Source organism: Schistocerca gregaria, chromosome 9, assembly GCF_023897955.1.
Source record: "Schistocerca gregaria isolate iqSchGreg1 chromosome 9, iqSchGreg1.2, whole genome shotgun sequence".
Classification (NCBI taxonomy): Eukaryota; Metazoa; Arthropoda; class Insecta; order Orthoptera; family Acrididae; genus Schistocerca; species Schistocerca gregaria.
In genome coordinates, this window is record NC_064928.1 from 158597975 (window position 1) to 158625875 (window position 27901).

At 47.1% G+C, this 27901-nt stretch overlaps 1 protein-coding gene across 1 annotated transcript in view; it reads left to right on the plus strand.

Annotated features, from left to right (window-relative positions):
* The window catches only part of LOC126292134 (C-type mannose receptor 2-like), a 110855-nt gene that overhangs the window by 16560 nt on the left and 66394 nt on the right, over positions 1 to 27901 (plus strand). The window contains exon 2 of the mRNA XM_049985971.1: positions 18404 to 18563. Within this exon, the coding sequence (XP_049841928.1) occupies positions 18429 to 18563 (135 nt within the window). The 5' untranslated portion in view covers positions 18404 to 18428. The remainder of the gene's footprint in view (positions 1 to 18403; positions 18564 to 27901) is intronic.

A 27901-nucleotide genomic window follows, 5' to 3' on the forward strand; every position in this document is an offset into this window, starting at 1 on the left:
CTAAGTAATTTTGGCAACATTGAAACACCTCTCCATCCTCCGAAACCAATCCCTAAACCAGTTCTCCCAAGTTTCTGTTGGGAGCAAGCCACACGCGTTGTCCCAAGACCTCAGGAAGTCCTCATCACTTGAAACTCCTTTGAGCTTCTTTCTCACGTGCACGAGCATTTCAGGCACAAGTCACAAGGAGCAAGATCTGCATTGTAAAGGGGGGGGGGGGGGGTTCAAGAAGTTTCAGTCCTGTACGCCGCAAATATTTGCTGCATGCTTTGGCACTGAGAGTTGGAGCATTGTTGTGATGGAGGAACCGAGTGTCTTTTCTTGACTTCGGTCGCAGGTTCTTCAGAGACTGAATACTTTGGGCAGGCACATCTCAGTGTACCACTTAGCTGTGACTGTCTTCTGTGCGTCCAAAACAACAAACCTCACAATTCCACTCGATTTTGGAAAAAAAAGCATTTTCTTCTTTGCTGATCGTGATTTTCTTACAGCTAAGGATGTGTCGCCGTCTTCAAAGACCCAAACTTAATTGGCACGTCATAGTACAGCCAAGTCTCGTCATCTATCACGATGTTATTCACATGCCACGATTGTCGCTTAGGAAACTTCTTCAACATCTCCTGGCACTAAGACACACGCCGTGTCATCTCCTCTTCCGTCAGTCTATGCAGCACCCAGAGACAACAAAGGCTCTTTACTTGCAAATGAATATGGAGAATCGAAATGCTGGTGCATTTAGCGCTAAGGTATCCTCTATCTGCTTATAGGTCACTCGCCTATCTTCGTCTAGCATTTTCCTCACAGCAATAATTATTTCCTCCGTAACTGACAATTGTGGCCTCTACGCCCTCTCAGCGTCCTCCAGAGTGTAATTTCCTCTTTGGAATTGCCTGCACTTGAACATAATTACACGACGTGGGCACACATCAAAGAATGCAAGAGTCATTTCTTCAGTGCAGTATTCTACATACAACAAAACAAGTGTCAGTGACTCTTTGCCGTTAAGCGACCAGCAGAAGAGGGCCGGCCATTGCGACCGAGCGGTTCTAGCCGCTTGTCTGGAACGGCGCTGCTCCTACGGTCGCAGATTCGAATCCTGCCTCGGGCATGGATATGTGTGATGTCCTTAGGTTAGGTTTATGTAGTTCTATGGTCTAGGGGACTGATGACCTCAGATAGCGCTCAGAGCCATTTCTGAGCAGAAGACATTTGCGGTAACGCCGTGGTCTCCCACTGCCAACCACCTGCGGTTTTCTTCCGACGGGGGGAATACCCGCACTGCGGAGCCGTACACGAGGATAAAACATTGCGAGCCCATGTCGACACCACCGCTTACGTCACTGCTTTGTAAGCCGGTTCTGCGCCTCTCGTCCCCAGCGTTGAAATACACCAAAGACGTTTTACACGCTCCGCGGTACCGAGGTTTGCCGCAATCGATGACCAATCTGCAGAGATTTCCTTGTAGCAACATCCCTTTCCACACAGCGCCCGATGGCTTCATCGGCTTTTAAAAAGGAATAAGCAAAGCTCGCTTCAGCGAATCTTAATAGTTTCTTCGCAGACAGTACCTTGAACCAGTGTATTAACTACAACTTTCCTGTTCTTGAGGGAAGCTATACAGGCTGTTCTGAAATTCCCTTCACCAACTTTTAGAACTTGTAGGGGGGAGCGAGCACATATTTTGAATAGGAACCCACGTCCGGAAATGTTCTGTTTGAAAGAGTTCGAAATAAAAATGTTTGTTATTATTCATTAAAACTTTTGCTTGATGGCAATGTAAAATATTTGTAACCTTACCTGAACTTCCGACATAGGAATACGTCAACTCTGAACATAAGAATACGACTGCAAGAATGTGTTGCAAAATCTGATTGCGAGAAAGTACGAGAGTAATCCCAATTGTAAGGTCTCCTATTTTTTTAATAAATACATAGACCTGTTTATTTCTGTAATGGTTTACATCAGTTTACAGCTTGAACATTTAGCTATTTTTCGACATAATCACCATTTCTGTCAATGCATTTTTGTGGGCGCTGTGGCAGCTTTTGTATGCCCATGTCATACCAGCTCGCCGCCATGCTGTTCAGAAAGTTATGAACTGGCGTGATTGTTGCTTGATCTCAGAGAAAGTGGTATGCCCAGGTTTCATCACCCGTGACAGTTGAGTCTGGAAAGTTGTCCTGTTCAGCTGCAAGGCGGTGAAGAAATGCGCGGGGAGCATCAACTCGTTGTCACCCATCTTGCGCACACCTTCCGGTAGTTCAATGTCTCCTTTAAAATTCTGTGAGCGGTGCTTCGTGAAACCTCAGGAACCAACGTGCAGAGATCATCCAGGGTAATCCACTGATCTCCCCTCATGCTTTTCTCGACCTTCAACACTGTCTCCTCAGAAACTGACGGCCTCCCGCTCTTTTGTTCGTCGTGAATTTCGGTCCGACCAGCTGCAAACTCTCTACACCACTTACGAACATTTTTGACGTCCATCCACCACTGACCGTACACTTCCGACAACTGGCGTTGGATTTCAGTCGTCGCAGTGCCCTTTGCGTTCAAAAACCGAATAACTGCGCTCAATTCGCACTTGGCGGTAACATCCAACGGCAGCTCCATTCTCAACGCCTGCCAAGCCGAGACAGCGCCTCAGCGCGGCGTGCGCATGTTTACACACAGCGCGTGAAACACACTTCATGACAGTGTGACCAACTGCCACACAAACAGAGCTCTGTACTTAAAAAAGAAATAGACCATATATGTGAAGACAGTAACTGTTCTCGAAAGAACAGAATACTGTTGATGACCGTGCAGCTTTTTTCCTGGAATAAATGATGACTAACTGAAAACCCTCAGCTGCCGATAGGTGTTGTTGATATACCTCGATGTGGACAGTTGAAAATGTGTGCCCCGACCGGGACTCGAACCCGGGATCTCCTGCTTACATGGCACACGCTCTATCCATCTCTTTAATTTTTAAATCTGTTTTTGTTCGCTTTCGTTCGTTGCATCTGCTCGGGGCGGACGTAAGACATCCGTTTAAGTTCGTTGTTGACCGATTAACTCAGTTTCTTTGTTACAGAAGGCAACTAACCATCTCACCGAACACGCTGAGCTACCGGGCCGGCGTGGGCCACCGAGGACACAGATGAATAGCGCGACTGCAGGGACTTATCCCTTGCACACTTCCCGTGAGACTCACATTCCCAACTGTACACAATTCTACATATGTAATGTACCTTATAGACATTTGCCCATCCACTCATTACTCGCGCACGCTTTGGCGATTCCACTAAGAGTTTGGGCAACCTGTGCGCATTCGCACAGACGAAGGTCAATGGCTGGGTAGCCTTTAACTATATATGTGAAGACAGTAACTGTTCTCGAAAGAACAGAATACTGTTGATGACCGTGCAGCTTTTTCCCTGGAATAAAAGATGACTTACTGAAAACCCTCAGCTGCCGACAGGTGTTGTTGATATACCTCGATGTAGACAGTTGGGACTACCCTCGTAACTTGAAAGTGCCTATCTGGTTCCCTGTCTGTTTAAACATTCGTAATGTCTGTCTCAATTTAACACTATGAATCATTAAACTGTTAAACAGTTAAATTAGCCCTGGAAAACCTCAATACCGTGACATTGCTCTTGTCCTGAAAGCGCGTCGCGTTTGCTGAACTACAACTAACTGCTGAAAATGGGAGGCAAAGCGTACTCGGTTCATAAAAGATTTGAATAAGTAAAAAAACCCATATTCTGGCATGGACTCTGGATACGGACAATGCCTTTGGATAAATTATAACATGAAATATAATTAGTTTACTGATTAGTTCTATACTGAAAAATTCTCTCTTCCTTTGCTTCACAAACATTAATACACAAAAAGAAACACAGTTTTCTAGTGGACAAACGTAAGTAGTCTTTAACATCAAATGAGATATTTTCAAAAATACAGCTCGTGAAGATGACATTAAATATTCAACAGTTATTCCTGCCCTCAAATTCAAACTGAAAATTACGCATGGCTGTTTATCTTTCCCTGTACTCAAGTGTCTAGATTTCTGAACCAAGAATGAGTAACCACAAGCTACCGCAATAAAGAACAAAATCTGAAATACCTTAAACTAAATCCTTTTTTTTTCAATCATCAAAAAACCATAATAAAATATTCTTCTCAAAATGCTTCAATCTCTTTCCTCATTTCAAATAAATGAATCAACATATTCTACTTCCTCAGAATATAACTGCAGCCGTACTCATGACACACCATTGCCTATTGCTGTCTCCCCCACGGTTAACAACAATGCGTATCATCTCCCGCCATCTTGAAAAGCAGAGATGGTCCAAGCAAGCCTCTAGGCGAGACAGCATCTCTGATGACACTGCGAGCTTACAATTTGAAACAGTTCAAGGGCGCTAACGTGTTCATGACGTCCACATACTAGAGAAATGCCCATGAAATTATCTACAGCCCCCCATCAATAATATTTTGTATAGGAACCCATGTACAAAAATGTCCCGTTTCCGTTTCAGTTCAGATGTTTAACTCATATATTTATGCTTGAGGTATTGAATTAGACGTGACGTAGTACCATTATTAGGCAGCAATTCGAAAGGAAGCATTACGAAACATCAATTTATCACTTAAGCACATTTGCTTATATTAACACTTAAAAATTACGTGTTTACATCATCCCAAAACAAAGAAGAACCCAGCATACTATATGTACGGAGCAGTACTGATACACTACAATAGCGGCTCGATGTGGCGACCACCAACGCTGTTAACAGACATTGTACCTACGAAGCACGTTCTGGTACACTCTCTCCATCCCACCTAGCGTCTCTTCAGTTTCTAGTGCAGCGACCAGAGCTCGTACCAGCAGATCTTCCTCTATCTCTAAATTAAATTTTGCGTACGACCCCACGAGAAATAGTTCACAGAAATTAAACCCAGCGTCCGCGGCAATCACGCTGTTGGACCACCTCTGCCTCTCCATCTTTCACCATATCGCCTGCCTATGGATCACGGAGTCCCGGGTTCCATTCCCGGCCTGGTTGTGGATTTTCTCTGCCCGAGGACTGCGTGTTGTTTTGTCCTCATCATTTTATCATCACAAATTAGTTTAGGACGAGATTTTTTAATGTCAGAACAACGATGTGTCTACATGTGCTACTATACATGTACTTGAGAACGAGCAGTGCCGGCAACCAGTAATGCAAATAGTTTAAACACAGCCGAGTGGAATCGGTACGCATGCGACAGCATGTGTTATCTAATACGTTCCAAAACGCAGAACATAAAAATGGTATTCTTCCAGGGCTCATACCTCGGATTGTACTGGTGACAGAAAGGTTGGCAGCGTTGCTGTAGTTCAACCATGCCTACACGGTGAATACCGCGGTTCGATCGCGTCCACATTGTTACTTTGTACCAGGAAGGGCACTCAACAACGGAAGTGTCCAGGCGTCTCGGAGAGAACCCAAACGACGTTGTTGGGACATGGAGGAGATACAGAGAGACAGGAACTGCCGATAACATGCCTCGCTCAGACCTCCCGAGGGCTACCTACGGATTATGGCATCGTGCACATCGTGTGAATGACTTCCTTCGGGATAACAAAATCGCATGACTAGAGTGGCCAGCATGTTCTCCAGACGTGAAACCTATCGAACAAGCCTGTGATACTGGGTCTTTCAAAAATGACCGGTATATTTGAAACGGCAATACAAACTAAACGAGCAGCGATAGAAATACACCGTTTGTTGCAATATGCTTGGGACAACAGCACATTTTCAGGCAGACAAACTTTCGAAATTACAGTAGTTACAATTGCCAACAACAGATGGCGCTGCGGTCTGGGAAACTCTATAGTACGATATTTTCCACATATCCACCATGCGTAGCAATAACATGGCGTAGTCTCTGAATGAAATTACCCGAAACCTTTGACAACGTGTCTGGCGGAATGCCTTCACATGCAGATGAGATGTACTGCTTCAGCTGTTCAATTGTTTCTGGATTCTGGCGGTACACCTGGTCTTTCAAGTGTCCCCACAGAAAGAAGTCACAGGGGTTCATGACTGGCGAATAGGGAGGCCAATCCACGCCGCTTCCTGTATGTTTCGGATAGCCCAAAGCAATCACACGACCATCGAAATATTCATTCAGGAAATTAAAGACGTCGGCCGTGCGATGTAGTCGAGCACCATCTTGCATAAACCACGAGGTGTTCGCAGTGTCGTCTAAGGCAGTTTGTACCGCCACAAATTCACGAAGAATGTCCAGATAGCGTGATGCAGTAATGGTTTCGGATCTGAAAAATGGGCCAGTGATTCCTTTGGAAGAAATGGCGGCCCAGACCAGTACTTTTTGAGGATGCAGGGACGATGGGACTGCAACATGGGGCTTTTCGGTTCCCCATATGCGCCAGTTCTGTTTATTGACGAAGTGGTCCAGGTAAAAATAAGCTTCGTCAGTAAACCAAATGCTGCCCACATGCATATCGCCGTCATCAATCCTGTGCACTATATCGTTAGCAAATGTCTCTCGTGCAGCAACGGTAGCGGCGCTGAGGGGTTGCCGCGTTTGAATTTTGTATGGATAGAGGTGTAAACTCTGGCGCATGAGACGATACGTGGACGTTGGCGTCATTTGGACCGCAGCTGCAACACGGCGAACGGAAACCCGAGGCCGCTGCTGCACTAACTGCGCATTGCCCTCTGTGGTTGCCGTACGCGGTCGCCCTACCTTTCCAGCACGTTCATCCGTCACATTCCCAGTCCGTTGAAATTTGTCGAACAGATCCTTTATTGTATCGCTTTTCGGTCCTTTGGTTGCATTAAACCTCCGTTGAAAACTTCGTCTAGTTGCAACAACACTGTGTTCTAGGCGGTGGAATTCCAACACCAGAAAAATCTTCTGTTCTAAGGAATAAACCATGTTGTCCACAGCACACTTGCACATTGTGAACAGCACACGCTTACAGCAGAAAGACGACGTACAGAATGGCGCACCCACAGACTGCGTTGTCTTCTATATCTTTCACATCACTTGCAGCGCCATCTGTTGTTGAAAATTGTAACTACTGTAATTTCGAAAGTTTGTCCGCCTGAAAATGTCCTGTTGTCCGAAGCATATTGCAACAAACGGTGTATTTCTATCGCTGCTCGTTTAGTTTTTATTGCCGTTTCAAATATACCGGTCATTTTTGAAACACCCTGTAGATCGAAAGGGTTGTTTATGACCCAAGAACCACTCTGACGGATCTACGCCGAATCGCCGTTGAGGAGTGGGACAGTCTGGACCAACAGTGCTTTGATGAACTTCTGGATGGTATGCCACAACGAATACAGGCAAGCATCAATGCAAGAGGACGTGCTTCTAGGTATTAGAGGTACCGGTGTGTACAGTAATGTGGACCACCAGCTCTGAAGATCTCGCTGTATGGTGGTACAACATGCAATGTGTGGTTCTTATGAGCAATAAAAAGGGCGAAAATGATGGTTATGTTGATCTCTATTCCAATTTTCTGTATAGGTTCCGAAATCTCGGAACTAAGGTGACACAAAACTTTTTTTGATGTGTGCAGTTTTGCGTCTACACTGACTCAGATAGCGAAGCTTTAATTACCCTGTATATTCATAACACGCATTGCTGCGAAAGTTTCCATCCTTTTTTAGAGGTAGCGATAGTTAGCTACTGGAAGTGATAAAGTAGGCCAATCGTGGACGTCTCCGTAAGAATAATGCTCGTATTCCACGTGTTTTCTGTACAATTTATTAAATATATCTGTCATCCAGACGCTAGTCCAGTAGCTGGAAATGATCCCAAAGAAAGCTTGAAAGCAGTTAGCGTTAACTAATCGAATTACAGAAACTGTAACATATCCATAAGAAGTAATTCCGCAGACAAACGTGATTTCAGCTTACGCCTCTGGAACCGTCGGAATATGGAAATACTACGTCACATGTAAGAAGTATTATTCTATACGTGATGAGGTTATTCAAACTGTAGGGATATGATGAAAAACATTGTAATACGACACCGATTATATTACAATTCTGTTAAAAGCACACATTACTCCGAACGTTCAAGAAGTTCCTAGACATATGTTATTCCTGGCATAACTACGGTTGTAGGTTGTGCTGAAAACTGTAAACAACAGGTGCGCCTTCGACAAGTCAGTTGTGAGCAGGCAGTTTTTGATAGAGGGCGTAAACCCATAGTGTGTCAGCGTTGTGTGACGCAATTCGCAAAGTCTCTGGATTCAGTGTTCCAAACATTCTCCAAAATGTTTTGAACAAGAAGAAGAAAGTGTGTGCTAAGTATGTCGTGCACAGGCTGAATTCCAAGAAAAAAAACAACAACGCATCGACGCCTGTCACTACTTGACTGAAATTCAAAACGCCCAGAATTATTTTCTGGAAACAGTCATCACAGCTGGCGAGAGTTGGTGTTATCAGGGCGACTCTACCAGAAAACGACAAGCTGCAGCAATTCATATAACACTTTGATGACATAACCGACATTAACACAATGTGACGCGCAAATCGAACAACATCCGAAACAAGGACTTCTGTGACAGTTTCACAAGGTTGTATGAACTTTCTGTACGTTGTACTTCTCAAGTGGGGAGACATATGAAATACTGAAACCATCACCTTAACGTTTCTCCTGCTTTTCGTTTTTTTTATTAATCTAGTCTCGATATCCTTTTTACTGAATGGACATGTGGTCTTCAGACCTATAAGTATGGCAGCTCTGCGTGCTTCTAGGAATATTTCCTAGTCGTTTGGATGTGGACGGAACTGGAGCGTTTTACTGCTCTCAGTAACGACCAGTTTCGATTTTTTTTTCTTCAACTGAGGTGTTGAGGTCAAAAGAGGGACACGTCAATCAACAGTAGTTTTTAGCTATGCTGAAAATACTGTATAATCTTCAACAGTATTATTCGCTCTTCTTACAGTTACTTCCACATGATCATCAGAAATATAATCTTGTACAAAAATATGTAATAATAGAATAAAGGCAAATAATAGAAAATGACTGACATACGCCATTTTTATTTAAGCAATACTTATTTTATTATAAATATCGCGTAACTAAGAAGAATAGTGTATTTTTAAGCAACATATTCTTTTCAATCATTTCAACATGTTCATATACATTTCTATTATTTGTATAAACATTCATAATTAAACAATACACATCAAAATAGACGATATAATGGAAAACAGTATCCTTTTAAGAGCCTTGGCTTGTAACATCGGAGAGTTAATTCCACATTTTTTAATTATTAAGCAACGCTATTTGTTTTGAAAGACACATCTGTTCATAAACTTGTCACGCTTGATGACTGTCCCAAACTTCACTTCCAGATTCCTCGTCTTCCGTTCCACTAGTCTCTTCATTAACGGCAGATTTCTTTAGAATACTATCGAAATACTGCAAAGGAATACATCAATAATGCATGAAATATTCTGTAGTGTCTCATGTTTCAGAGGAATGAAGTAACTCTATGGACTCGGCACATTATGAAAATGAGGGACTATCGCAGTCTTAACCAGAGGACATTCATATTTCACTGTTACGTGAAACAGAGACACGTTTTGACTGTACCATATACTCAAATGTTTCGTTTACTGCGTTCTGCAACAGTGCTGTCGTCACGCCTCAAGTTCTTTCATGCAGTATGGGATCTTGTCTCTGTGACGAGCCCTACTTCTATGCTACACGTAATTTCAACATTGGATTAGAAAGGGAAAAGCCACTGAACAAGTATCATTTTCGAACCAACAGATGCGTAATAGTGTGAAAATAACAACCACAGTAATAACTCATACACCCCAAAGTGATGATAAGTCCTCTTTCTGACCTCAAAACCTCAATCTAATTCCCTACGCACACTACTATTAGTAAAACCCAATATGCAAACAATATACTCGAATGCGATCCGCGTTCATCCCGTACCGACGAATGTAACTCTTATATAAATAAATAAACATTAACATTTTGTACTTGTTGACTGTTCTGGCTGTCAGTTCATTTAAAACCAGAACCCACCCTCTCTCGCGATTCCTTAAATAATCGAACTGCCATGTATAATACAGATTCAATTGCCTAATTATTTTAAAAAAGAGATATTTAAATGTTTCACGTCAAGCAGGAAAGCGGGAAAAAGGTTAGTAGACATTTGATAGTATGACAACGTTTGTTGGGAGTCACTAACAATTACTCTCATTATCAAACAGTGGCCGAGAATAGTCTCAGCAATTTGCGCTCCATTTTAATCAGAATCTAGTTTCTCCCTCGTCTGTGACGTCCTATCTCGCGAATTACGTCTCGCACAGTAATATAATTTTGCAGCGACATTCAGCGTTAGATGTAGCATGAATAGGGCCAACAGTAAAGAAGCAATAACTAGCCGTGTGCGGCTCGCGTTGATGCCGTTCATAGCTTGGCATCTTATAGTAGCGATAGTGGCGTCTCGTTTTCTTAATATGTTCACTGGCGCCACCACGTTTGCTCGCCTTGTCCCACCGTGAGTGGCAGCAGCGGCGCTTATCGATAGCGCGTACTGCGGTGCCATCTTTGGAGCGCTCTCTAGTATTTCCGGGTCGTCGTGCATCGAGCGAGTTGAGTTGGGACGGAGCAGCAGTGAGGACCGGACAGCCAGTACTCGCCCGACCGCTGGCGACACACATGCACTGCCCGACGGGAGGATGTGGTCGCGAGAGTGCACGACCGCGTCAACGACCGCATTCAGCGAGCTTTAGTTGAATGGACCGTCATATTCGAGTAGTGCAGGGCTTCCCAACGTGTGGTCCGCGGACCCCTTAGAGGTCCGCCGGCTCTTTCTAGGGGGTCCGCGGTCACCTTTCAACAAATCGTCTAAAATAATGAGTAAAATTATTGAATAAAAATGTGAAAATAAAATTCATCACTACTTTATTTTTTCGTGTGAAAAACATGTGTACTTTTACTTCAGGTCGTATTCCCAAGCAGCCTATGCGGTTCCTAAGTGAGAACACATACGCAGTTTACTGGCGGAGAATGCGGCTTCTCTGATCAACTGTTTCGCAACAATACGGGGGTCTAGAATGAGAATTTCACTCTGCAGCGGAGTGTGCGCTGATATGAAACTTCCTGGCAGATTAAAACTGTGTGCCCGACCGAGACTCCAACTCGGGACCTTTGCCTTTCGCGGGCAAGTGCTCTACCATCTGAGCTAGCGAAGCACGACTCACGCCCGGTACTCACAGCTTTACTTCTGCCAGTACCTCGTCTCCTACCTCCCAAACTTTACAGAAGCTCTCCTGCGAACTTTTCAGGACTAGCACTCCTGAAAGAAAGGATCATTCTGGATCTCATTCTGGTAACATCCCCCAGGCTGTGGCTAAGCCATGTCTCCGCAATATCCTTTCTTTCAGGAGTGCTAGTCCTGCAAGGTTCGCAGGAGAGCTTCTGTAAAGTTTGGAAGGTAGGAGACGAGGTACTGGCAGAAGTAAAGCTGTGACTACCGGGCGTGAGTCGTGCTTCGGTAGCTCAGATGGTAGAGCACTTGCCCGCGAAAGGCAAAGGTCCCGAGTTCGAGTCTCGGTCGGGCACGCAGTTTTAATCTGCCAGGAAGTTTCAATACGGGGGTCGTTTGTGGGCCGGCTCACGGCGCTAGATGCACTGAAACCTTTTACGCATGCCCGGGGCGAACTTTGTCGACCAATCACAGCGCTCGCTGGCACGTATGCGGCCCCAGGCAACATTAAATGTTAAACTTAATTTGTCAGTGCACTACCTATTTTATAAGTCAATTTTTGAGCTTCCACCTGTCTAAGTGCCCCCATGGCAATAAGTTGTCAGTCCATGATTTATACTGGGGTCTTTCCCGTGGCCGACTTTAGTGTGGGCGACCGTTGGTTGGTCGTTCGGTCGGTCGTCACAGCGGACGACGTGGATTTGGTCTTCCGACCGGTTCTGGCCTCTCTGTGTTTGTGCCGACTTACGCTGGCACGGTAGCTCAGCGTGTTCGGTCAGAGGGTTAGCACCCCTGTGTAATAAAAAAACTGAGCTAATCGATCAACAACGAACTTAAACGGATGTCTTACGACGTCCTCTCCGAGCAGATGCAACAAACAAAAGTGAACAAAATGAGATTAAAAAAAGCTTGTAATTCGTCCGTGTTGTTTCACAGTGACTAGCTTTAGGAAAGGCAAACCTACATTTCTGGCATTTGTAGACTTAGAGAAAGCTTTCGACAATGTTGCCTGGAATACTCTCTTTCAAATTCTAAAGGTGGCAGGCGTAAAATACAGGGAGCGAAAAGCTATTTACAATTTGTACAGAAACCAGATGGCAGTTATAAGTGTCGAGGGACACGGAAGCAGTGGTTGGGAAGGGAGTGAGACAGGATTGTAGCCTGTCCCCGATGTTATTCAATCTTTGTATTGAGCAAGCAGTAAAGGAAACAAAAGAAAAATTCGGAGTAGGTATTAAAGTCCATGGAGAAGAAATAAAAACGTTGAGGTTCACCAATGACATTGTAATTCTGTCAGAGACAGCAAAGGACTTGGAAGAGCTATTGAACGGAATGGACAGTGTCTTGAAAGGAGGATATAAGATGAACACCAACAAAAGCAAAACGAGGATAATGGAATGTAGTCAAATTAAATCGGGTGATGCTGAGGGAATTAGATTAGGAAATGAGACACTTAAATTAGTAAAGGAGTTTTGCTATTTGGGGAACACAATAACTGATGATGGTCGAAGTAGAGAGGATATAAAATGTAGACTGGCAATGGCAAGGAAAGCGTTTCTAAAGAAGAGAAATTTGTTAACATCGGGTATAGATTTAAGTGTGAGGAAGTCGTTTCTGAAAGTATTTGTATGGAGTGTAGCCATGTATGGAAGTGAAACATGGACGATAAATAGTTTGGACAAGAAGAGAATAGAAGCTTTCGAAATGTGGTGCTACAGAAGAATGCTGATAATTGGATGAGTAGATCACATAACTAATAGAATAGAATTGGGGAGGAGTTTGTGGCACAAGAAGAAGGGGCCGGTTGGTAGGGCATGTTCTGAGGCATCAAGGGATCACAAATTTAGCATTGGAGGGCAGCGTGGAGGGTAAAAATCGTAGAGGGAGACCAAGAGATGAATACACTAAGCAGACTGAGAAGGATGTAAGTTGCAGTAAGTACTGGGAAATGAAGAAGCTTGCACAGGATAGAGTAGCATGGAGAGCTGCATCAAACCAGTCTCAGGACTGAAGACAGCAACAAAACAGTTTTAGTATTGTGAGTTGTTGGTGCAGTTGTTTTCCCGGATCTGTGTGTATCTTGTGGTTTTGAATGATCAGTTATTTTAATGCTGTTTGCGTACAAGATTTGGAGAGAGGCTGCGAACGGATATCAGTTCGGTTGGGGCGCTGCAGGGAACAGGTCCGTGCAGCTCGAGGGCAAGCCAGGGCTGCTGACGGCGTGTGCTGCCACTGCCGGATCGAGGAGGGGTAGCTGCGAGAGTGACGACTTCGTTGCACACCGAACCCTGGACGTTTAAGTTGAGTGAGGAGTTAACTGCTAATGCAACCTCCACTATTCTGAGATCTCGCCTGTGATCGGCGGGTTGTCGCCCCCAGGGCCGCTGAGCCTGGCGGCAACGAGTGAAGTGTTTCGAGGCGGTGAAATATTGCAGCCATCCTTCACTATATGCTATTCATCATTAAATTTAGTATTATTCTTATTAGTGAAGTGCAACCAGCGGTTTTTTCTGCCTTGTGGCCGATAAAGCCCCAGCTACGTGCCCTGGAGGTTAGCGTACTTTTCCGTCAATGTACCTTTCATCGTCGTGTTGATGCTGTCCGACACGGCGTGCAGTTCTACAGCCTCTTGTAGTGTATCGTGCATTTTTTTTTTTGGGGGGGGGGGAGGTCTGCCGTGGTCCTAGTGTTTCCTTCGGCCTTGGTGTTTTCCGAAGACGTAGTGCTGTCTGTCTCTTCGCCGTTGCCTAAAAATATTCCATCGTTGTACCAGTGATCGGACGTTAGGTGGATTGGTTAGTCGGTCGGTCGCTTAAGTTGCCCCTGGTTTGAGTTGCCATCATGTTACAACTCTTGGCTGCCTGTCTCACCTTATGTTTAAGTTACCTTTCCAGGCCGACCCTTGGAACACTTGCTGAGAACCGCTTGTCCTGATTCCTTAGATTGAGATGTCTGTTTTAAGGATATTTGTAATTTTCTAATTATTCTTGGTTGGCCTTCAGCCGATCAATAATCTCACTTCTTTCGTGATGAGGCCTTCAGCCGTTTTACAGTAAGTTTTTAAGGCAAATTTGTTTTAAAGGCAAGCTATTGTTTTAAAAGATGCTATTTGGAATTGGTTTCCTAATTCAGGCCTTTAGCCATTTCTTATTAGAAATTGTTTGTGACCTTCAGCCAAGTAATAATTTCACTTCTTTTATAATAAGGCTTTCAGCCGTGTTTCAGTTTGTTTTAAAAAGAAGTATGTGCTATTTGGAATTTTTCTTTTGACTTCCAATTCAGGCCTTCAGCCGTTTGTGATTTGAAGTTGTGTGTGGCCTTCAGCAGAGCAATAGTTTCACCTCTTTCATAGTAAGGCCTTCGGCCGTGTTACAGTGAGTTTTTTTTTAAAGCAAACTTGTTTTAAAAGCAAAGTATTTGTTGATATGTGTGCTCTTTGGAATTGTTCTTCTGACGTCTAATTCAGGCCTTTCAGCCGTTTTTTGTCTGCGGTATTGTTGGTGGCTTTCGGCCCCAAATTTGTGGAATTTTTTTTCTCCTTCTGATAAGATCTTCAGCCGCCATACAGTCAATTGTGTGTGTTTTTTTTAGAGACTCTTTTAAAATTTTAATTTCCTTAAATAAAGTTTACGTATTTGTTGTGCAACCGCGAGTAACTGATTACAGCCCCGTCCACAATCGTAACCTCATCTTGCCCCATTCTGAGAACCCAGCTCTCAAATAAGTTAAAAACGTCATGACTAATTTTGAGGTTTTACTGCACGGACAGCGAAAATGTAGCAAGCGATAAACTCCTTCCCTTTCTAATTTTGTGAAGGGGTGGGGGGTGTCAACGACATAAAGTTACATAAAATCTTTACATTAGTTGTAAAGTTTGTAGCAAGTTGTTAAGCAATCTCATTCTCAAATACTGGATGAATATAGTCAGGGTAATCCGCGCGCCCTGAGTTGCGCTGCCTCAAGACGCACCCATACATTATGACATTAATACCAGTGTTACTGTGTTAAGCCTTTAGCGTAAGATTAAACCTTACGATGAGAAGATTATGATACTGTTCTAAATTGTTAAATTCTGTCAATAAGTGCACGCTCTAAGGGGGAAATAAAGAAATGGCACTCCAGACCATCACTCATGGTTGTCGGACTCTATGGTGGGAGACAGTCGGGTTGGTATCCCATAGCTGTCCGGGACGTCTTCAGGCACGTCCTCGACCTGGAATCTCGTTGACTGTCGTAGAATTGTCTTCAGTCATGAGTCCCACTTTGAATTCAGCGCCAGTGATCAGCGGATGAGTGTATGAAGATGCCCCGGACACAGAGGCGATAATAACCTGAGCGTCGCCCGCCATGCTACTCGACAGCCCGAAGCTAGCTAGCATGGGATGCCACTTGATTTTATATTAGGACCCCTTTGGTTGTCATCCGCAGCACGCTTACACCCCAGCGGTATGTCGCGATATTCTACGCCCCGTTTGTTGCCCCTCGTTCCGAGCCATCCTGAGCGTATATTTCAGCAAGATAATACCCGCGCGCATACGTGCTTGCCAACCCCTGCCCTGGCCATCAAAGTGCCGTAACTCTCCTTAATTGAGAACGAATGGAGCATTATGAGCAGGCCCTCCAACCAGCTCGGGATTTTGACGATCTAACACGCTAATTGCACACTGTACGCCCACATTAGCTGAGTGGTAAGGTGGTCAGCGCGGTGAAACGCCACGCCGAGGGGCCCGGTTCGATTCCCAGCTGGGGCAGGAGATTTTCTCTACTCAGGGACTGGGTGTTATGTCCTCATCATCATTTCATCCCCATCTCCCACGCGCAGCTCGCCCAATGTGGCGTCGAATGCAATTGACTTGCTCAATTCGTGAATAAATCATTCAATTTCTTCTGAAATTGTAAGAATTAGTTTGTCTGTACTTCGACATCACATCTGGCGATTTCCGTCCCTTTCGGATAATTCCATAATGGTGCGTCGATTCTTCTTTTTTTGACTTAAGAGTGTACGAAGTGTGTTCAAAAAGTAAGGTGAAAAAAAAATGTCTCTGAGCGCTATGGGACTTAACATCTATGGTCATCAGTCCCCTAGAACTTAGAACTACTTAAACCTAACTAACCTAAGTCCATCACACAACACCCAGCCATCACGAGGCAGAGAAAATCCCTGACCTCGCCGGGAATACGTAAGGTGACTTACACTGTATTTTTATGAAAAAATGCTTATTCATCCATCAATATTCATGTTATCCCCTTCAAACTTGTCCTTCTCAGATACAATACACTTGTGCCAATGTTTCTTCCAAGACAAAGCACTTCTCATAAGCACTTTCTGGTGCAGCCTTGAGTGCTTCCAGGGTTGCAGTTTTTATTTCCTCAATCGCTGAAAATCTTCGTCCTTTCATAGGTCTCTTCAGTTTTGGGAACACGAAGAGGGTCGCAGGTGGCCAAATGCGGTGAATATGGTGGCTGAGGCATGATTGTCGTGTTGTTTCTGGCCAAAAAATCTCTCACAGGCAGTGATGAATGAGCGGGTGCGCTGCCGTGGTTCAAAAACCATGAGTTGTTTTTCCACAATTCCGGACGTTTTTTGCATATTGTTTCTCGAAAACGGCGCATAACGTCAAGGTAATACTCCTTATTGACCGTACGACCTTGCAAAAATTCATATTGCTCTTCGCAACGGTAACGAAAAAACCAGTAATTCTTCGACATTTTATCGAACTTGGCGTGCTCTTTCGGTCTTGGCTCTCCTGGATGCTTCCATTGGGATGATTATGCTTTGGTTTCGACGACATAACCGTAAACCCATTTTTCGTCACCAGCTATGAAGGGCAGCATGTTTTGTACTATCGCGTATTTGGGGAGTGAGTGTCACTGAAATGATACAGGATTTGGGGTGTATATAATTAAAACAAAGGCTTTTTCGTTGCGGCCGAATCTTCACACTAAATTGCAATCACCAACATTTTGTTGACGCAGAACTACATATGGATAAACGATCACACTAATAAAATAAAGGAAACCAGAGCTCGAATCGAAAGATATGTGTTTTTTTCCGGCGCGATGTACGATATCGCAGTAATTAAGAACTGTGAAAGTGGTTCGATGAACCCTCTATCAGACACTTAAACGCGATTTGCAGAGTATCCATGTAGATGTAGAACATCACGTACCTCTCACCCAGAAAAGTGTCATTTCGTTTCCTGCTCCTCTTATGGGTGATTTACTTTTTTTTGTCAGGCTGTGTATTACGCCATAGTTTCATGTTCAATTTGTAATTATGAAACTGATTTGCTCTACCGAGGATCTTCGGAAGATTCGTAATTGCCTAGACTCGGCAGCCCGCTGGTGAACATTTAGCATGCCAGAGAGCTGCTGATGATGGGCGTATTTCGTTTGAGCAAATCACAATCATTTTTGAAGTTCATCCGAGAGTTCCTGAGCGATGCTCAAAATTGAGACGTTTTGGAACAAACAACGCTGACACACGTCTCATACCCAAAACATCCGAAAAAAATGCAGGACACGAGCCGACCGATATGCTAACATCCTCAGCAACATCTCTTACGGAAATTCGACGATTTTCCAAAACAATTTTCCTCACAGCTTCGACGTTATCATCTGTTGTTGCTGTGCTGGTTCGTGCAGAACGAGGTTCGTCATTGCCATCTTCTCGGCCATCTTGTCGACCATCTTGGAAGAGCTTGTACCACTTGTAAACATTTTTTTTATTTGGAGCACAGTCACCGAATGCCACTGTCAACGTTTCAAATGTTTTAGAGTACTTGATTCCATTTTTCACACAAAATTTGATGCATGTTCTTTGCTCCATTTTTATACTAATCAAAACACGTCTGACCTTTATATCACTCAAAAACAAAGAAAGTATGCTGTATATTTGAAACTGAGAACATATGTTCGGAATAAGTGTCCCAACATATCAAAAAAGAGAGATCGATAATCGAATTACGTAGCCCAAGAAAAGCCACCTTACTTTGTGAACAGCCCTGGTATGTAATAATTAAAATCAAATTTCTGTTGCACCTGGGTGCAGTTACATAGGTAACCTGCAACAGGTACTGCCCACCGTGCCGCCTGCTATCCATGTAGTAATGTAGGTAAAGAGGGAAATAAGAAAGAAGTGTGGCGCTGTTGCAGCAGGAGGCAGGAGGAGTTGGGCAGTGAGATGCAGCTGTTGGCGGTGTGTGCAGTGCTGGCGGCGGCGGCGCCGGGCGCTCTGGCCACGGTGGAAGTCTTCTGCGGCTGCAACATGAAGCACCGCCAGGACTGGACGTACGCCATCCACTGCACCAAAGACCAGGTACTACACACACATTCCCAACATAATGTGGCCAACACAATAAGAAAAAAATTATTTCCTTTAGTCCACAGTCGTAATTTTTATTTTACCTACTGACTATTGCATTGTGGTACCATCAGCAGCAGGCAGCCCGACTAGCCGGGCGGTCTGACACGCTGCTTCCCGAGCGGGAAGGCGTGCCTGTCCCTGGCACGAATCTGCCCGGCGGATCTGGGTCGAGGTCCGGTGTGCCGGCCAGCCCCTGTGGATGGTTTTTAAGGCGGTTTTCCATCTGCCTCGGCGAATGCGGGCTGGTTCCCCTAATTCCGCCTCAGTTACACTATGTCGGTGATTGCTCCGCAAACACTGTATCCACGTACGTGTACACCATCATTACTCTACCACGCAAAGATTTGGCGTTACACTCGTCTGGTGTGAGACGTAGGCTCTGGGGGGGGGGGGGGGAGGAGAGGGGAGGGGAGCGGAGGGGCCACTGGAGGCCGAAGCGCACAATAACCCTGGGTTTGGTGAGGGGCGGAGGTGGGGTGGGTGGACTGCTTTGGCCTGTTGTGGGGTTATCAACCACTGAGGGATACGGCTGGACGAAGCCTCTCCGTCGTTTCAATCTCCCCAGTTCAATACACACGCACACAATACACATACCATCATCAGCCATGGTACTGTCAAAAAAAAAAAATCGCAGTACCTAATCGAATTGATTCTAGGGTTGTCTGTGCGGGTGTGCTCACCTCTGTGTTCGGATGGCGTAGTGGTCAGAGCTTCTGCCTCGTAAGCAGGAGACAGGGGCTCCAATACCAGTCTGACACAAAATTTTAAACTTGCCCCATTGATAAAAATCAATGCCCATCGCACCTAACGTCTTTAATTCATTTGTGTGTTGATTCGTGGTAACTACAGGACCCAAAATGTGTCTTCTGTTTCCGACATGTCTGAAAGAACTGACGCCACATACATAATTAAGGCGATAATGGACCATGAATTAAGTACAAATGCGCGCCAAACTCGAACTCTTATGGGAATATAAGCGTAGGCTTCCGGTGCCCTTGTCATAGTCAGTAACATTCATCTTGGTTTGAGGTCGCATTGTCAACTATAAAATTCCGACGTTTCGGCGACTATTACAAGATGCCTTCCTCAGGATGTATTGCTGACTACTGAGTGAACGCTAGTTTGGTTACTATGGAGGAGTGCTGTCATTGGATATGCGGGTGAAGAGGAGGGGTATTAGGTGTTCTTTTATTGGTCTTTGCATCTGCATCTACATGGATACTCTGCAAATCACGTTTAAGTGCCTGGCAGAGGGTTCATCGAACACAATTCTCTATTATTACAATCTCACATAGCGCGCGGAAAGAATGAACACCTATATCTTTCCGTACGAGCTCTGATTTCCCTTATTTTATCGTGGTGTCAACAAAATATTTTCACATTCGGAGGATAAAGTTGGTGATTGGAATTTAGTAAGAAGATTCCGTCGCAACGAAAAACGCCTTTATTTTAATGATTTCCAGCCCAAAACCTGTATCATTTCTGTGACACTCTCTCCCATATTTCGAGATAATACAAAACGTGCTGCCCTTCTTTGAACCATTTCGATGTACTCCGTCAGTCCTATCTGGTACGGATCCCACACCGCGCAGTAGTGTTCTCAAAGAGGACGGACAAACGTACTGTATGCAGTCTCCTTAGTAGGTTTGTTACATTTTCAAAGTGTCCTGCCAATAAGATGATGCCTTTGGTTAGCCTTCCCCGCAACATTTTCTATGTGTTGTTTCCAATTTAAGTTGTTCGTAATTGTAATACCTAGGTATTTAGTTGAATTTAAGGCTTTTAAAGTAAACTGATTTACGTGTAACCGAAGTTTAACGAGTTCCTTTTAGCACTCATGCGAACGACATTGCACTTTTCGTTATTTACGGTCAACTGCCACTTTTCGCACCATTCAGATATTTTTCTAAGTCGTTTTGCAGTTTGTTTTGATCTTCTGATGACTTTATTAGTCGATAAACAACAGCGTCATCTGCTAACAACCGAAGACGGCTGCTCAGATTGTCTCCCAAATCGTTTACATAGATAAGGAACAGTAAAGGGCCTATAACAGTACCTTGGGGAATGCCTGAAATCACTTCTGCTTTACTTGATGACTTTCCCGCCAATTACTACGAACTGTGACCTCTCTGACAGGAAATCGCAAATCCAGTCACGTAACTGAGGCGATATTCCATTAGCACGCAATTTCACTACGAGCCGCTTGTGTGGTACAGCATCAAGTCGCGTATTGTCATTGGCGGAAATAGGCGTTTCCCATTGGAGTTTCCTTTATTGCTTGCCATGGTGGAAATCGGCGAAGAGGAAACTGAGAGGCGACTGCAGCGTAGCGTTGTTTACTAACTGCCTAGTATCGACTGGGCCGCGTCAGAGCTCTGTGTACCCTCCGCCGCTGTGGCCTACCGCGCACCTCTTGCTCTGCGAGAGCTGTCCTGCCGAATGCTGGCAGCAAAGACGCTGGAAGTCGGTCTCGCGTGGATCTGCACGGAGATAACTTTTCCTCCGATGTGTGATGGAGTTCGCAGCAGTTAGTGCTTTGCCTCCCATGCATGTCGATGTAATGCATCTTCACAAGTGGGTGTCTCCTCAGCACAGTTCTGCAGTGCTAGCTATGCAGCGAGCAGGTGTGGCCAGCGGGTGGCGACGCTGCGCGGCAGTTTGCTTCCCAGCGTCCGGATTTGGGTGTTGTGTGACCGGCCAGCACGTTCGTAAAAGGTGCGGGCGGCCGCCTGGAAGAGGTCACGGAGCAGAGGTACTTCCGCGATGTCGTGAAGATGAGCGGTGGGGAAATCGTAAGGCAGGTGCAAGGCCAGCCGAAGGATGCGATTCTGCAGTGTCTCCAGCTTCTTCAGGTTCGTGTCGGCGGCGTTCCCCCAGACGACGGCGGCTTACTGGAGTACAGAGCGGAGCAGCGCCTTGTAGAGAGTGATGCCCAGACGTGGTGGTAGTCGGGAGCCGGGTACAGGATGCGAAGCCGGTTCCGCACTTTGGCCTTCACTTCGCGTATGTGCGGAACCCACGTGAGTCGGCGGTCAATGGTGACGCCGAGGTAATGCGCCGTTGGACGCCAAGGGACAGGGCTGCCACCGACGGTGAGCGGTTGCAGACCCGCAGGAACGAGTCGCCGGGTGACGATCAGAAACTGCGTCTTAGCCCCATTGAATTGTAGACGCCACTTGACGGCCCAGGCTGCCAGGGTGTCAACGGCGAGCTGCAGACGGCGGCGCATGACGGCGGCGTTGAGGCTCCTCGTATATAGAGCCGTGTCATCCGCGTACAGGGCGAGCCGCACACGGTCGATCTTCGCCGCATCAGAAGTGTACAGCGAATACAGGTGTGGTCCCAAGACCGAGCCCTGTGGCACACCGGGGTTGATGCGGCGGACGGAGGACAAGCCATGCGCGGCCCGCACATGGAAGGTCCTATCGGCAAGATAGGAATGGACGTCGGGACCCCAAGTTCAAAAAGTTTGAACAAGAGGCCGCGGTGCCACACGCTGTCGAAAGCACGCGACACGTCCAGGATCACCGCGCCGAAGAACTCGCGCTGCTCGATGGCGACGAACGCATCTTCCACTAGCCGTAGGAGTTGGTGAACTGCCGAGTGGCCCCTGCGAAAACCGAACAGCTCTTCAGGCAGGAGGCCTTCCTCGTCAACGTGGCGCTGCAGCCGCCTGATGTACACCCTTTCAAAGACCTTGGAGACGGCCGGTAGTAAACTAATACATCTGTAGTTCGCGGGCTGACGCAGATCCTTCCCCATCTTCGTAATCGCCACGATCTCTGCATGCTTCCAGGACTGAGGAAAACTGCAGGACCGGAGGATTACATTAAAGACGGCGGCGAGATGAGTGACAGCCAGCGGCGGTAACTTCTGGAGTAGGGCGTTGGAAACCTCGTCTGGACGGACGACACCTCCTCCGCCGTCTTCTCTTCAATGACGTCATCGTCGTCGCGTGCCTCCAAGTAGCGTGGGAGACGGTCAGCAACCAGGTCGTCGTGGACAGCGTCGGTCGGGTCTTCGATCGGCGTAAACGCAGCCTCTAAGACGTCAGCGAGGGAATCAGCCTTCGCAGCTGGTTCGCAGACAGCCTGACCATTGACCAGCAGTGGAGGGATACGTTGCGTGCGGCGTAGGAAACGCTTCGTCGTCTGCCAGGCCGTGCCGTCGTCAAGACAGAGGGTGGCGACCTTGTTATTCCAGTCGCAATTGCGGTGGTTGTCAATGGCGACCCGTATGTCCCGTCGCATCCTGTTGAGGAGGCGCTTGTTGTCGGCATTTCTTGTCTTCTGCCACTTCCGGTAGACCCGGTTCTTCTCAGTGATGGCCGCAAGGATGTCCAGCGGCAGCTGGCGGGAGTAGTCAGGCGGAGTGCGAGGTCGGGGCGGCGTTGCTATGTTGGCAGCGTCGATCGTGGTTGTCGCAAAGTGCAGAAGTGCTGCGTCCGCTCCAGCTTCCGCAGGGGGCAGCGCGGTGGCGAGTGAGTCCGTCACGGCTGCTTGAAACCTGCCCCAGTCGATGCCAGCAAGTGAGATGCCTCGCCTGGGCTGTTGCAGGGCGTCTAAGTCGATATCGAAAACCACTGGGACATGATCAGAAGACAGTGCCGTCCTCGTCGTGGCGGTGATCTGATGAGGGGTGCCCTTCACGACCGCGATGTCGATTATATCTGGGAGGCCACGGGCAGGGAAGATTGTCGGGTCGTACGGCCCCACCACAAGTGCATGGTGGCGTTCCGCTACCCGGAGCAGGAAGCGGCCAGCGGCATTGGTGATCCTGCAGTTCCAGGAGACATGTTTACTATAGAAATCCCCAGCGACGAACACCTGCCCCCTCAAGGAGAGCAAAGCATCGATGTCAGCAGGGTCCAGTGGACGAGACGGCGGTCGATAGGCAGCGACGAACGTGATGGCGCCCGCCGAGGTGTGAACGACGACACCAGTGGCCTCCAGGGTTGCCAGTGGTGGAAGATGTATCACGTGATGACGAATGCCATTGGGGACGTAAACGGCTGTCCCACCACCCGCCGTCAGTCGATCGGTGCGTTAGCTGGAGTAGTTGGCCGCCCTGACGTCGACCCCAGGCTTCAGGTGGGTTTCGTTGATAAGGCAGACGTCGACGGCTTCATCTCTAAGAAATTGGCGAATTTCACCAGCTTGAGTGCGGACGCCGTTGGCATTCCACGCGACGACCGTGAGCTCTCTAACGCTGCCCATGGTGCAGCTGGTGAGTGTTGATAGCGGTCGGGGCCGGAGAGGCCATCGGCCCTGCAGCGGTGTGTTGCTGCGACAGGACTTCAATCAACTTCGTAGCACTGGTCACCAAGGCAGTGAGCTGCGCGACGACGTTGGCCAGGTTAGCGGTGGAGGCAGCCGGCGCGGCCCCGTCGCTGGAAGGGGGAGGCGTGGCTGACTCGCTTGGAGAGTCCACCTGGGGCTGCTCCACTGACGGTGCTGAGCGCTGGGTAGCCACGGGGCGCTGACCCCCGCGCAGGCGATTGGCGGGGCGCGGTCCGGCCGACATCCCGGGAGAGGCAGTACCCGGGTCCGCCACTAGCAGCTGTGGTGGAGGCGCAGGAGCCTCAGGTATCGGCACGGCATCGGACGCGGCAGGAGCAGGAGCAGTCGACGCAGCCGGGACGGCGGGGGGCGCCCCTGACGTTGCCGCCGCGAAAGAGACGCCGGGCCGTCTCGTTGCTGGCTTCTTCGGACGCGGCGCTGGTGTTTGGCCACGTTGGCGAGCGATGGCACGCTTCCACACCTCACACCCACGGTAGCTGGCCACGTGAGCACCGCCACAGAGTGCACATGTCGGCTTCTCAGTGGGCGGACGGGGGCAAGCACGTCCTGCGTGGGCGCCGGCGCATTTAACACATCTGTCCGGCATAGAGCAGTGGCGCCCGACGTGATTGATCCCCTGGCAGCGAAAGCACTGCACAGGGCCTCTCCTGGAGCGAAGATCTTCGGTCTGAACCGGAACGTCGGCGACCCGCAGTCAGTTGGTATAGTTCGCGGTTCTCCACAGTGTCGGAGCAGACGATCAGGAAGAGCGGCATATCATCGCGCGAATTAGGCGATTTCATCTTCACGACTGCCCATAAGTAGAAGTCCAGGTCAGCGAATTCGCAATGCAGGTGATCGGCTTTCATGTTGAATGGGAGGTCCCAGATTACAATCTTCAAGACCTTGTCAGGTGCGGAAGCGTGGGTATAGAACGGGATACCACGCTCAGACGCCTCCTGAGTGACCCGGCGATAGTCGGCAGCAGTGCGGAGTGTGACCCTGTACAGGTCACGCCCGGCAGGCTTCACGGTATACACGGCTGTTGTCCAGCTGCGCAACAACTTCTGCAGTTCCCCATAGGGCGGCCGAAACTGGAGGACCACCGGCGGAAGATGGGAGTCTTTCTTCGGCGCAGGATCGCGCGGCAGCTGGTCCGGCGCGTCAGCGAGCGCGTCGAATGAGTTGGCGACGGCAGTTGGTAGCGTCGTCGATGACTGCACGCGTCTTGCAGTGCGCCGGGCCGGGACAAAACCATCAGCGTCAGGGGCGAAATCTTGCTTGACCCTCTTCTCGATCGGCGAGCTGCGAACAGCGGACGTCGCGGCTGTTGCCCTCCTCTTCTGTTTCCCACTTCGTCCGCGTGGCTGAGGGGCGGTGGAGCTCTCATCTTCAGAATCGGGGAGCGGAGCAGACAGCGCTGTCTTCAAAGTTTCCGGAGCTGTGTCCATCAAATCCATAGCCATAGCACTGGTCGTCATAAGTGGGGGGCCAGATGGGGTCGCCGACGGCGCAAGCGCGGCCGGACGGCGATCTGCCACACCCTTCGCGTCGCTAGCAAGCGCACGTACTTCCTTCTCGCGGCTGCACATCTCAGCGACTGTGTCCCCTTGGAAGTCGGTACCCGTCCTCTCTATTCATATTGTCGGGCCTCTAGGCTATTTCTATTGCTTCTCTAATCTTCCTCCTCAAACTAACAGGCGCGCGGTAGGCCACAGCGGCGGAGGGTACACAGACTACTGACGCGCCCTAGTCGATACTAGGCAGTTAGTAACAAAGCTACGCTGCAGTCGCCGCTCAGTTTCGTATTCGCCAATTTCCATTAATGGTAAGGAATAAAGGAAACTCCAGCGAAAAACGCCATTTCCGCCAACGACAACACGCAGTGCAAAGACCAATAAAAGAACATCTACGCCCTTCCTCCTCACCCTTATGTCCAATGGCAATACTTCTCCATAGTGTACAGGGTACTCCATTGATAGTGACCGGGCCAAATATCTCACGAAATAAGCATCAAACTAAAAAACTACAAAGAAAGAAACTCGTCTAGCTGTGAGCACTACGTAATGAGCGTGTGTGGCATGACAATTTCGGTCTGACGGAAGGCGTGCTAGAGTAGTCAGCGTTGGGCACTGTGTCCAAATGCCTGATACGTAGAAGACCTGGGTTCGAATCCCTGCCCTGCATAGCTTTTCAGACTTGCCTCACTGCTAAAAATCAGTACCGACTGGCAGCAAATGTCTTTGATTCTTTTGTGTTTTTAAGAAAGATTTACAAAATATTATATCTCTATGACAGCCAAGGTATGTATAGAGAGCAACCTTAAATTACCAAGATGTTAAAAGAAAATTCTCATACCTTTTAAGGTTGCATTTTCGAGCCCTTGTTCAATGTTCAGTTTTTTTTTCGTTTGGTCTATATAACCAGTTCCAGAAATACGGAAAGCAAAGAGGTTGCACTAGAAGAGGTGTGTCTCACAGTGATGAACAAGTGCTCATAGCTCTTAAAGTATATGTTTTGGTTTCCATGGCTACTGAACTTCCCTGCCTTGTTTTGGTCCACACTAACACGCAGTAAAGTGCAGTATTTTTGGCTGACTCATTCAAGGATTGAAGACAACTGTGTAAGTTGAAATGACATGTTTAATGTCGCAATATTAGCACAAAAATACACGCTTTTACACAGTTTTCAATGTGACAACAAAAAAACTGTTGTCAGGATAACGCATCGTGTCAACATCAAAAAGTGAAATAATCCTAAACACAACTACATTAAATATTTACTCTCACAGTGTTAAATTATCCTAAACACGACAATATTAAAGTTTAACTAGAAGTTTATTTACAAAATTGTTCCTACACTTCCGTTATGATTTTGGTCAGTACTACGAAAATCGTCCAATTCCGGTTCAAAGTTTGGTACTATTTTTAGGACGACAATCAAGCCTACAGTGGACGGTTAGTTACGTGACAAATTGAGCAAAAGATCACCCAAGGTCGCTCGAGTTTACAGTGGACCCAAGTTGGTGAACCAACTAGTATACGCCTCTGCACGCGGTATTTACATTAAGCTGCGATGAGCTGTCGTCTGCTAGGCCGCTCTCTTCCGCTGAAATTCCTATAAAACTAATTACAAATTTCCTGAATTTTCCAGCAGAAACTTTGCCTATGTTCCTCTTTATGCGAGAGAACATGTACTCATCTTTAGTCTTAGAATGTGGCGATATACACGCGCATAGTTGCAGCAGCATTCATATTATAATGCCCTCTCAGTTCTCGCAAGAACAGTTAACTAATTCACTTGTTCGTTTCTCCACAGTTGCAGCTAAACGATGCTGCAGCTAATTTCTAGCTAGATATCAGCCGCTGTTAACACAGTGTTCACACAAATGACTCCTCTGCGTCGTACACAGCATTATGCACTCCGTTCTGCACTTGACACCAGTCCAGAGAAAAGTCCCCGAAAATTTTGGTCTTGTCTTACTCATAGCCAGACTGTCTCCCCACCTGGCTTCTTTCGTTCTTCACGTCACGGCTTTTTCTGAGCAATAGGAGCGTTCCTCTTATTTTGTGGAAACACTCTCTACCAATCGCAAGGTCCCTACCCATAAATTGCGTTTCAACTTTCACTCTTTTCTTCTTCCTAGCGCTTTTCCGCCAATCGGACGTTTTGTGCCCGTTCCAGACGCCTAAATGCGTGCATTGGCTCTCTGAAGTGTGTACCACTCACTGGACATGTGATCGAGAATGCGTCACTGGTCTTCTTTCTTATCGATTTGGAATTCCAAAAGGTAGTTTTCTAAAAGCTTTCTTTCCTGTCCTCCCTCAGATGGGGCATTACACTCGCTCTCCCCATCTGAGTCACCTGGTCAATCGTTGGCTTTCCGACTGGGACACCCCTTTAAGTGGTTTCCATGGTACCCCCTGTAGTGTGGCCTTGGCTCTGCTCTCATCACTCTGAATTCCAAACTAAAACACCTCTCGCTGCTTGTTTCACCATCCACTCAAACAT